The sequence below is a fragment of the Chroicocephalus ridibundus genome, chromosome 2 (assembly GCF_963924245.1).
Source record: "Chroicocephalus ridibundus chromosome 2, bChrRid1.1, whole genome shotgun sequence".
Classification (NCBI taxonomy): domain Eukaryota; kingdom Metazoa; phylum Chordata; class Aves; order Charadriiformes; family Laridae; genus Chroicocephalus; species Chroicocephalus ridibundus.
Window position 1 is genome coordinate 16,586,870 of NC_086285.1, and position 11,217 is coordinate 16,598,086.

General features: G+C 35.8%; 1 protein-coding gene across 2 annotated transcripts in view; it reads left to right on the top strand.

The window, feature by feature from the left end:
* Positions 1–10,903, top strand: part of KIF5B (kinesin family member 5B) — a 38,363-nt gene extending 27,460 nt beyond the window's left edge. For both annotated transcript variants that reach the window (XM_063324502.1, XM_063324501.1), the window contains exons 18-26: positions 83–144; positions 239–348; positions 532–633; positions 2,667–2,727; positions 2,850–2,921; positions 3,101–3,205; positions 3,727–3,943; positions 5,752–5,884; positions 8,277–10,903. In XM_063324502.1, coding sequence (XP_063180572.1) covers positions 83–144; positions 239–348; positions 532–633; positions 2,667–2,727; positions 2,850–2,921; positions 3,101–3,205; positions 3,727–3,943; positions 5,752–5,884; positions 8,277–8,283 — 869 coding nt within the window. In that variant the 3' untranslated portion in view covers positions 8,284–10,903. The remainder of the gene's footprint in view (positions 1–82; positions 145–238; positions 349–531; positions 634–2,666; positions 2,728–2,849; positions 2,922–3,100; positions 3,206–3,726; positions 3,944–5,751; positions 5,885–8,276) is intronic.
* The last annotated feature ends 314 nt before the right edge of the window (positions 10,904–11,217 follow it).

Sequence of the window (11,217 nt, forward strand, 5' to 3'; positions counted from 1 at the left end):
GGGGAATTAACACCATCTTCCCTGTGGTTGCCTAGTTACCTGGCTGAAACTTACTTTCTTTTCTCTCCTCTATTCCTACTAGAAAAAGTCCATGAGATGGAGAAAGAGCACCTAAATAAGGTTCAAACTGCAAATGAAGTCAAGGTAAGTTAATTTCATTGTGGGTTTGTTTTTTTTAAACCAAAGTGAAGTATGGCGACTTCCTAAAGCATATAATACATACTGTTTTTTCTAATAGCAAGCTGTGGAACAGCAAATTCAGAGTCATCGTGAGACACATCAGAAACAAATCAGTAGCCTAAGAGACGAAGTTGATGCAAAGGAGAAACTTATCACTGAACTTCAAGAGTAAGCAATTGTCATTGTTTTGTTAGTGCCAAATATCTGTGGACTGTGTGAGTACAGAAGCACAGTTTGGGGGGAGGGAAGTGGCAAGGGTTTCCTCAAGCAGTGTCTTTCTAACTTGTGCTGCTTTACTGAATATAATGTCTGACAGGTTCAGTTGATGTAATACTTATTTTCTGTGTTCAGCCAAAACCAGAAGATGATGCTTGAACAGGAGCGTCTTAGAGTGGAGCATGAGAAGTTGAAAGCAACTGATCAGGAAAAAAGTAGAAAACTGCATGAACTTACGTAAGTGATAATCATGCATAAAATAAATCCATGTGGGAACACTTACAGTTAAAAAACTAGTAACCTAATATGAAGAAGTGGCTCTTACTGTATGATGTGCTTGTTAAAGTGAGGGTGTTCAGAGCCTTCTTGAACTTAGCTTTTCTGAAACCTTTGCACTGCCTTAATATTTAAAGTTGGAAGTAAAATATTGAAAGATACGAAGGCCAGAAGTTTTTCTTTGTTAATATGCTATAGGTTGGAGTAATTAACTCTTCAATTGCATGCTCTGAGACTGGAAGAGGCTTGTAATAGTTCCCTTACTCTTTTTTGGTTCTTGTGTGATTTAACTAGTTAGGTGGTTCTAACTGGCTTATTCTTGAGATGAAACAGCTGCATACTTCATTGAGTAACTAAAAACAGTGTATTAGTGAATTAGAGACTGAAAAGTTAATGCAGTAATTGGAATTGAATTCTGCTTGCAGGTAAGTATCCAAGGGGCAAGCTGAAAAACAGTTCTTGACATCTAGAAATCTGACCATAATAACCTGAAAATGTTTGTAGAGTATCAGTAGCAACCCCTTTCTGGCATATGTGAATTTCTTTACAGAAGTTAAAATACATTATACTTTAAACTTTTTCAAAAGTGCATGCTTTTTGGCTGTGTTTAAAAACACACAGTGGCTTTCAGGTTTTTGTTGTAGAATTTGAAATAATCAGAGGGACCTGATTGGTTTGTACTGGTAACCAATAAGCAACACTTTTATCTTTTTTTTTTTTTTTCATTTAGCCTTACTGTGAAATACGATGTTGGTTTAACTGACTAAAATTTTAACAGTACTCTGGTCTTGTGAATCCATCTTATTCTGATTTATTTATGTGCCACAACGATTACGAACACTATGTTAGTTACAGTAGGTTTTCTTGTCTTGTAACACTTGATATATGTAGCACACTATTGCTTCTTATTTCAGTTTGCAGGCTAAACTGTGAATAGCATATATCCCTTAAAGGCACTTGCTATGTTAGAAACTTTCCTTTTCAAAAGACTTGCAGGAAAAGACTATAAACTAGTTTGGTGTTCTGTGTCTTCCCCCAGCCTTTTTGAATCCAGTTATTTCCATTGTATGTCTTATGACATGTGCATGGCAAATGACAGGACAGAAACAGTGTGGATTATTCACGCTTTATTCTTTTTGTTTGGTTGGTTTTTTATGTAGAGTTGTCTAAGATGCCTGGAACTACTTTTCCAGTGAGGAAAATGGAGAGGATGCTGAGATATTCTTTAGAATATTTTATTACCTCAAATGCTTAATTATTTAGCAAGTCCAAATTCCTTTCCTGTATCCTGTCATTTTAGTAATTGCACTGCCTTATAATTCTGAGAGATAACATTAGCAGTGCAGTAAATGCTTTCATGTTAAACAATAGGAGCATGTTAAACAATACAGAAGCTCTGTAAACTGATAATCATTAAGTTATATTCCTGTAAACTGAGATTGCCAAAGCTAGCATAGTCAACAACAAATGTGTTGGGGGTGAGGTGGGGGAACAAAACAAAGAAAAAAAAAAAATCCTTAATGTGTCACATGATACTTGTCATCTCAGCTAAGAGATGGTCAGAGCTAAGAACATTTGTAGGAGATCATCTCTCTAAATATTCATGAGCCTGTCTCCGAGAGCCTTTCTTTAGGGACATGGTTTAATGGTGGACTTGGCAGTGCTAGATTAATGGTTGGACTTGATGATCTTAAAGGTCTTTTCCAACCTAAACGATTCTATTCTAGAAACTTATTTATGCATCTGAATGTATTTGTTTGTATTGCTTCAATATTAAAAGTACTTCCCTCTTTTCCACCTGCAACTTCCCCACTGCCGTCCTACTCCATGTGGATTTCTGAGTGTTGTTTCATCTGTTGGTTACATTCTTAATTGAGGGCTTCAACTGAAAAACGTTTTTCATTTGTACTATATAGTGTTTATCACTCTAGTCTCCTAAAACATTAACATTTCCAATCTTGCTCAATCTTCAGCATGATTTTATTCTCTTTTAGGGTTATGCAGGACAGACGGGAACAAGCGAGGCAAGATTTAAAGGGTTTAGAAGAGACTGTGGTAAGATAGTCAGAACATGTTCCAAAGGAAATGTCAGTACTTGCTTGCTTTCCCCCATGCCCTTCAGAGTTCTGTTTTAAATTTTTTTTTCTTCATTTTTTATTCCTTGTCCTTAACTGTAGGCAAAAGAACTTCAGACTCTTCACAATCTTCGGAAGCTGTTTGTTCAAGATCTGGCTACTAGAGTGAAAAAGGTAATGTGGTGCTGTAGTGAAAATGGGGGTTTCTGAGAATGCTACATAAATTTCAGTTTAAAACTAAATTAGGAATTGATCTTTATGCGGTGTGATTTTTTTTCTGGCTTGATCTTAATGTGCAAATTCAGATGTGTACTCAGCCTCCTCTCTCCCTCCGCATGCCTTTGTTACTGCAGAGTGCTGAGATTGACTCGGATGATACAGGAGGCAGCGCTGCACAAAAACAGAAGATCTCCTTTCTTGAGAATAATCTTGAACAGCTTACAAAGGTTCACAAGCAGGTACAATGAGGCTTAATTTCAAGTTTTAATTGAAAACAAACTACTTAAAGTGCATTATTATAGAAGTGACTGAATGCATATTGGTCATCAAGTAACTGTTCTATAATTTAATACTTCTATGTCTTGACTGTGTCTCTTGATATAAAACAGTAGACTAAAGTTTTCCTATAAAGTAAATTAATAGCTTTATATGCATGTGGGAATGTAACCAAATAGCTGCATTTAAACTGAAGAACATCCAAGTTAGTGTTTCGAGTTAGTATATCAGTCTGGGGGATGCTTGCCTGTCTGTCTCTGACTGAAAAAGAATGTAGACTTTAAGTGCCTATGTTGGGTTGCACGTTCTTCCACAGTAACTGATTTTCAAATGACAATCTTACAGATGAACTATTAGATTTACTAAAAGCTTAAGCAAAGATAATATAATAGCCCTACTGCTTTGCCTGTTGAGGGGCAGGAGGGTGTTTGGCTCTTCCCACGAAGGAGAGATACCAAGAAAATAATCGATTCCGTTTTTATAGCTGGTACGTGATAATGCAGATCTTCGCTGTGAACTTCCTAAACTGGAGAAGCGACTTAGAGCTACAGCTGAAAGAGTTAAAGCTTTGGAGTCTGCACTGAAGGAAGCCAAAGAGAATGCTTCTCGTGATCGCAAACGGTATCAGCAAGAAGTAGATCGTATAAAGGAAGCTGTGAGATCCAAGAATATGGCCAGAAGAGGACATTCTGCGCAAATTGGTTAGTAAAGAATCCCTTGCCCTGTAAAGCTTCATCTGTCTCCTGATTTCTTTGATCTTTGTGCATGTATGGATCTTTCAACCCTAGTTAGAACTGCATGTGTGAACATAGTGTATTTTCTACCATGAGTTATATTTTGGTTAATACTGTAAGGGTGGGTGGGTGGTGGTGCATGGTTGGTTGGGGTTTTTATTTATTTAAGTGGGTCTCTTCCTGCTAGTTGGATTTTTGTACATGCTGGGAAAGGCATACTAGCCTGAATGTGTGTTCCGTTTCCTAGAACAAAACAAAACACTGAATGCGAGTCTTAGGTCTTTACCATGATTCCGTAAGAATTTCAAAGGCTAAGTAGGTATTCCAAAGTAAGGAGAGAGATTAAGCCATCACCTTAAAGAACAACAACAAAATCATCTTGCTGTCTCTTGATCTTGTGGCAGACAGAAACCCTCAACTAACCTTTTAATATCCCAAATTGCCTTTTTGGTTCTTTGTTCCAAAACAGATAGTACTCGATAGCCCTCCCTAGGGGAAAAACATGGGAAAAACAGAAGTCTGTAGTAGCTAATAGCGTTTCTTACTGTGTGGTGGGAAGGCAGTCGTACTCCCTTGGTCCTCCACCTGCCATTATGCTGTAAAGTGCTGAGGACCAAGAGGGTGTGTGACCTGTGGAGGACTGAACTGTGCCTATTACATTGTTGTTGTAGAACTACGTGTTCCAGCCTTTTTGTTGTCCTGTGTCAGGACTTCAGTAATCAATACGCTTCTGTTAATTGTGAATGCAACTGAAATGAGCATTGCAGTTAAACTTCGCTCATATTCCGCAAGCGTGCAAAGAGCTATTGCAGAGTAAAGTCATAATTTTTTTTTCTTGGTTGCTTCAAGTGGTGGCCTGAAGACGGGTGCTTTCCTGTCTTATTTTTCTATCAAGTGGTCTCCAAGAAGACAAACGGAATTCTCTAGTGAGCTCACCATAAGTACACAGACTCTTGTACTTAAATGTCTAGTTGAACTACAGACATGTCTTACTGGAGATCAGCTTCCTATAAGGCAGAACTTGAGAAGCATTTCTCTGGTGCGTTTGCTCCCCGTAGGTACTCTATATCCACTCTTACCTGATGAAACTTTAAATGCTTCTGTTTAACATTACAGAACTTTGTAAAGTCATACTGTTGTGCATCTCCTGTTAAGAGCTAGTGCAAAACTCATTGAAAATACACTTTGTTTATCAAAGTGTATGCAGCTTGTGAAATACCTGTCAAAACTACTGGTTTTGAATTCAGTAATAGAGCAAGGTTTTATTTTTATATGGTGGTAAGAAGTTGATGAAGCAATGTTACCTGTGGGGTAATCAGTACGCAGAACCACTTGCAGAGTAGCTTATCAATCAAATAGATGTGGGAAATACAGCAAGGTATATAATGATTCCTTACAGGAACGTAACTCTCATGAAACTTCATCTAGCGATGTGTTTTATTTGAGTTCTTATTGCCAAGAAATAGGACTCTTACAGGGAAATTTAGTGTGCAGATAATAACATGTGAAGATAATCATTATCAAAAGCTTTGCTAGCTTTAATTCTAACAGGGACTATAAAAGCAAAACCTTGTCTATTTTTCAGGGCATGTTATAGTTGGTACTAATCTGTTAGGTTCTCAGAATACCGTCTCCTAAACTTGTTTCTTATTCAAAGTGCATTCAGTTTTGGTTATTACACTTGGGATACTGTAAAATAAAGCATTAGTAAATTGGAATAATCAAAGGTAAAATTGTGATGTATATATTTGTAAGTCATGTTTCTTTCCATGCAGCTAAGCCTATCCGTCCTGGCCAGCATCCAGCAGCTTCTCCAACTCATCCAAGTGCAATTCGTGGTGGAGGTGCGTTCACTCAGAACAGCCAGCCAGTTGCACTGCGTGGAGGTGGAGGACGGCAAGACAAAGTGTAAGTTTGTTTTGTAGGATTTTTAAATGTATGATTAAACCACTTCGTATTAGTTCTGTTACGGTTCATTCTGTGGCATAAAACTACTCGAATAATCAGATTAACTTACTTTTTTTACAAAATTTTATAGTTGGAGGAATAGTATACATGTACATCTGACTAATGCTGCTGCTGTTTTTGTTACAAAACTGGTGTTTGTTGTAAAATGATAGTCTGGAGTTGTTCTGGTGGAGTAGAACGAAATGTGAAAACAGTCAGTTGGAGGTAATATCTAATAAGATAATAGATAACAGCCAACAGCTACTGTTTGGGAAAGGAGTGGGCAGAAGAATTTAAAAATATGGTTTTCCTTATAAAACATTCAGTGATGAAATAAAAAATTACCTTATTCTTATATGTTGTCTATTTGCTGTTCTTACTACAGTTGCACACTCCTTCACGTGTAAGTAATTTGGAGGTATTTAACAGAAAAATTAATGTCTTCAGCCAGTAAATTTAAAATGCTAGCCTAGTTAAAATACAGTTACAGTAATTGAAATTAGTGTATACACTTATTTGAAAATGTCTTTAATCTCCTAAGTAATTATATGTAGTCTAGTACTTAATATGCTTAAGTTGCTCACAGAATCATGTCTAGTTTTTATCAACATCTGCATTATAGTTGGTCTGTTGGTCACCTAACAGTAATGCCTTGCTGCAGTCTCTGTCAACTTCACTTTTGAGCATTCATATAAATGTCTTTTAGACATTCCTTTAGTTAAGGTATCTTAGTTAAGGTTCAGTTCGAAAATACTCCTAAAATGATGGTGTGATGCTTGATTCCTGGGTGCTTCTCTTCTTAAGGGCTCCAGAGCAGCTTACGTTAACCTTGTTTCCATTTGTTTCTTTTTATTAGCTGACTTTTCAAAATTTTCTCTCCAATTTAGAGAAAAATCAGACTGTAGTACTAGTTAGAGTACCTGGTAATGTTTGGTAAATGAGGTTGAAGTGATATGTACTTTAACTATGAATAACATTTACCTTGAATGAGCAAGGACCAGGCAATGCATGGATTCTTGATTATGTTGCTGTGGTGGAATTATTCTTCAGATAGATTGCCTTTGTAGTCCAAGTAGCTATCTCAGCTGTCGATGTAGAGACATTTCAAGTATGATTGACCCAATTTATTTTAGATGCCTACTTTAGCATGTGCTCTGGTGTTGCCTGGATTTCTAACTGAAGAGAGCCTATTTAGTCTGATACTTCTTTAAGAGTACTTATAATAGTTGATATAATCGGCAATAAGTAACTAAATTTTGAGCTTGCATTTCACTTTGGAAAAGAGCTTTCACTGTTGGTCCTGGGGAATTTAAATGGGAGACTTAGCACTTTGACTTTTTTTTTTGATTATTTGTAGATAAATCATGAAGGAGTGGAAAATTGCTACGTATTAGCTAGAACACCTTTTTAACAAACACACCAAAAAACTCCCATGTAATATGCTTACAGAATCCCTTAAGCAGTTGTAAAGCTTTCATAGAATTCTTCTAATGTCACCATGTTACGTATTGCCGTAGAACCAAGCAGAGTTTAGCTCTTAAAGGCAGGAGAATGGTCGCAATTTATTCCAACTTTCCTATCTTGTTTTTGGAAGAACCTATCCCTTATGGAAGTAAAGGAACAAAACTTTCTTGACTTTATTTTACTGTTAACTATGAATTTGTTCTGAGCTTGGGAATACTCAGGTAGCCAGGATCATTTTTCTCTGTAGTAATGTCTGTTATACTTTTTTTGAGGACTAATACAGATACTAAGCATCTGAACTTCTGGTTAGAGAAGAACTTTTTGGTACAGTAGGAACATGATGTGCTGTTTTACATTTGGAGACCACCATTTGAAAAATTATTCTGGAAAAATTAAGGAAATACAGAGATGGTAAATTGCTATTTCCCTATGCAAATCAAACTCTTAGGATGATTAATGTCAAATGATGTCTTCATTCCCACTTCATCTTCCCAAACTAGCAAAGTCAAAACTTTGCAGGAGCTGGTAGGTGGTATCCTAACAGTTCTCACTGGCCTGGAAAAGTACCAACAGTCATGGGAAATGGAGCTGGGTTATAATTGATTTGTGTTTGCAATGTTTGCTCCGTTAAGGAAATCAAGATTGGATACCTGGTCATTTTACCATTCTGTAAATTTGTTGGTAACAGGCAGCATTCCTTAAATGCTTTGCATTGAGTAATTTCTTATTCTAAAGCAAATGTTTTATTAGCACTTATATGAGTGGTCTAAGAATTGGGCTCCTAAAGGCTATGTAAATAGTGAATATGGTCTACTATAAATGTAAATAACTTGGCTTTTTTGGCTTATGAAGTACGAGCACTTAACTCTGTTATTTTTCTCATTTACAGTTGCTGAAAAGTAAATGCAGCATGAGGATTGGATATCATGTAGAGGGAGTCATTCCATGACAATAATCTCTCCCTTTGGGGACTGTAGGATTATTTTTTGAAAATGTATAAATTATACCTGGCCTGTACAGCTCTTCCCCCTTCTACAAATTCTGCTAACTGATTCCCAAAAAAACCCAACTAGAGTGCAATTTTGGCGTCTTGAAAAATGACATGTTACTTAAAGTGTAGCTCTGCTCATTACACAGTTTGTCTTTCATGTCTTAAATTTAGTCTGCACTGTGCCAAGCTGAATGTACATTGAGAAAATCTTAGTTCAAACTTTCTAGCTTAATTTGTGTACATCTTATTGTCCTAGGGAATGTGCAACAGTGTTTAAGTATACTTTCATTTTTATCACTTCACATAACACTACGTGTCCCACTGAATTAGAACGGCACTCTACATTACAGTTTTCTTTTGGAATGCTACATAGAGCATTGGAACTAAATTTATTTGTACAGTGTAAGAATACTGAAGTGTGCTTATGACAACTGCCATGAGGCACTGCGATCGCTACACCACAGAACTAAAAAGTTCAATATGAACAAGGCTGTTTAACTGTTATCTGATTAAATGCCCGTTTATCGGGTAATTTAGGATAAATATTGTACAGTAATAAGAGTAAACCTAAGTTTACAAAAGACTTTGTCAATGGATTATCCCGTCTGTCCTGTTCTTGATTCTACACACAGTACAGTCTGGTGGGGTGAAAACATTCTGCTTCGTTTTGATGAGCCTGTCTATCCATTTGTCTGTATCTGTGATGGTTCACTTTTGCTATTTTATAATAGTGAAATGAACACAATCTAAAGTTTAACTTGATATTCCACTATGTACACAGTACTGGAATTTTTGGCTAAAATTTTAACTTTCAATTAAATTTTTTTCAGCAGCTGGCCAATGAATTCAGATACACTCTTAAAGGATATAACTTTTTAAAAGTGATGTGTCTGGAAATCCCAGAGACATGTGTTTAAAAAAAGAAAAAAAATAAAAATAAAGTGCTACCCTGAATTGTATTTGTAATCTGTTTGTAAGTAGGTATATGAAATGTCCAAAGTAGTAGTTGTTGAATATTTTTCTTCTCTTTGCAATAAAGTCCTGTAAAGTGGCTAACAAAATGAAACTGTTTTTTTTTTTTGTTGTTGTTGTTTTTGAGCTCCAGTACTCCCACAGAGCTGAATCTGGGTTTTAAAATTTTGTAGTATAATTTGCCTAACTTATTCATAGGGTTTAGCCACTATAATTTTTAGAACAGCTGCCTTCTGGATAGAAATTAGTTACCAGGTCTTTGAGAAAGAAGGAACTTGAATATTCCTGAAAAAATTCAGTTAGCTTTCCAGACCCGGTTGGTACCACTTTGTGTGCTGGCTTGGATTTTTTGCTGGGTATTCATCAGTTCTTGTGGAAACAGCAGAGACTCTGTGACTGTTCAGACAGCAAATCACTTTCAACTTTTATATTATAAATAGACAAAATATTTGTATTAGGATGGAGTGTAGTAAGATTTTAGACCTTGAACCACTTTTTTCTATATCTACAGTAGTCTGAATTTTTAATAGTTTGATTTTTTTGAAAGGTTGAGTGTATCAGTCAGAAATCTCACTATTTTGGAGTTTTCAGCTTTTAAGACTGTTTTGTTCATTAAGGCTGCCAAACACTCCAAACCTCCAGTTGTTTTAGAGCACGATTAAAGACAGCACACTGAGGAAAGCAAAGGAACAGCAAACTACTTTGAATGCAGTTTCTCCTAATGGAAACAGCACTGTCCATTATCTTTCTCAATGTTAACTACAGGCTTTCAGACCTTCATTTGTTAATCTGCAATCATAAAAACAAGAAACCACACTTTCTTTAAAGTACATTCAAATGAAGCAGGATTTTTTTCTCATGCCTGTGAATGAGGGTTTCATTCCTGTAGGTAATTATCATGGGTTTTGGTGCTGAAAATTGCTGCGTTTAAAAAAAAAAAAAAAAAAAAAAAAAAAATTAAAAAAAAATTAAGTGATTAAGTGATAACTAGCCTGTAGCTCAGTGTACATCACCTTTTTATATTTAAACTTTTTTTTTATTTTAAACCTTTTATGAAGTTTACCAAGAACTGCCTCTTAATGTAAAAAGAAAAACAAAACAAAACAAAAACAACCAACAACCTTTTTGTTTTCTGGTCTGGCTGTCATAGGTCAGCCAGACAGGACAATTACTGTTTTTTGTAAATTAAAGTATTCAGTCTATATGGGGAATGTTCACACTGCTGTTTCAACTTGCAGTCTTTGAATGGTTCTTATTTTTATGTTCCTCTAGATCATATTTTTTAAAAGATGGTTTAGGATAGGAACTTGGTGAAATAATATTTATTTCTGGTGAACAACTAAATTATTTACATAACTTAAATGCTGACTCACTACTGTGTGTAATTCTAAATTTGACATGAGAGGACAAGTCTACCTGTGGAATATGATTTACCTTCAGTACACTTAAGATGCATTAAAACAATTGGTTTGGGGAAGACGCCATATAGTTTTAACGTACCTGCATGCTGTAAATGTATTTGTGTTTAAATAAAGAGAAGAAAAATCTTTGAACTCCGTGCACTTATTCAGTCTCTACACTTTCTTGTCTAATTGTCTCCATATAATGTTTTTCACTTGATAGGTTTCATGACCAGTTATCTCTGTGTAAATTATGATCATGGGATGTCTCTAACCTCTTATTCCAGTGTTTCTTAATACAAGTAAGCTTTCCCACATGCAAATATGAATATTTAAGTATTTGTCTTCAAAAGATTGTTCATGATAGGAAAAAAACCACACAAACAAAAAAAATGCCCAACAGTTGATGCCTGTGGAAATGTTCAGAAATTGATTACAGGCACAGTATATCAGAATTTGAACCCTTT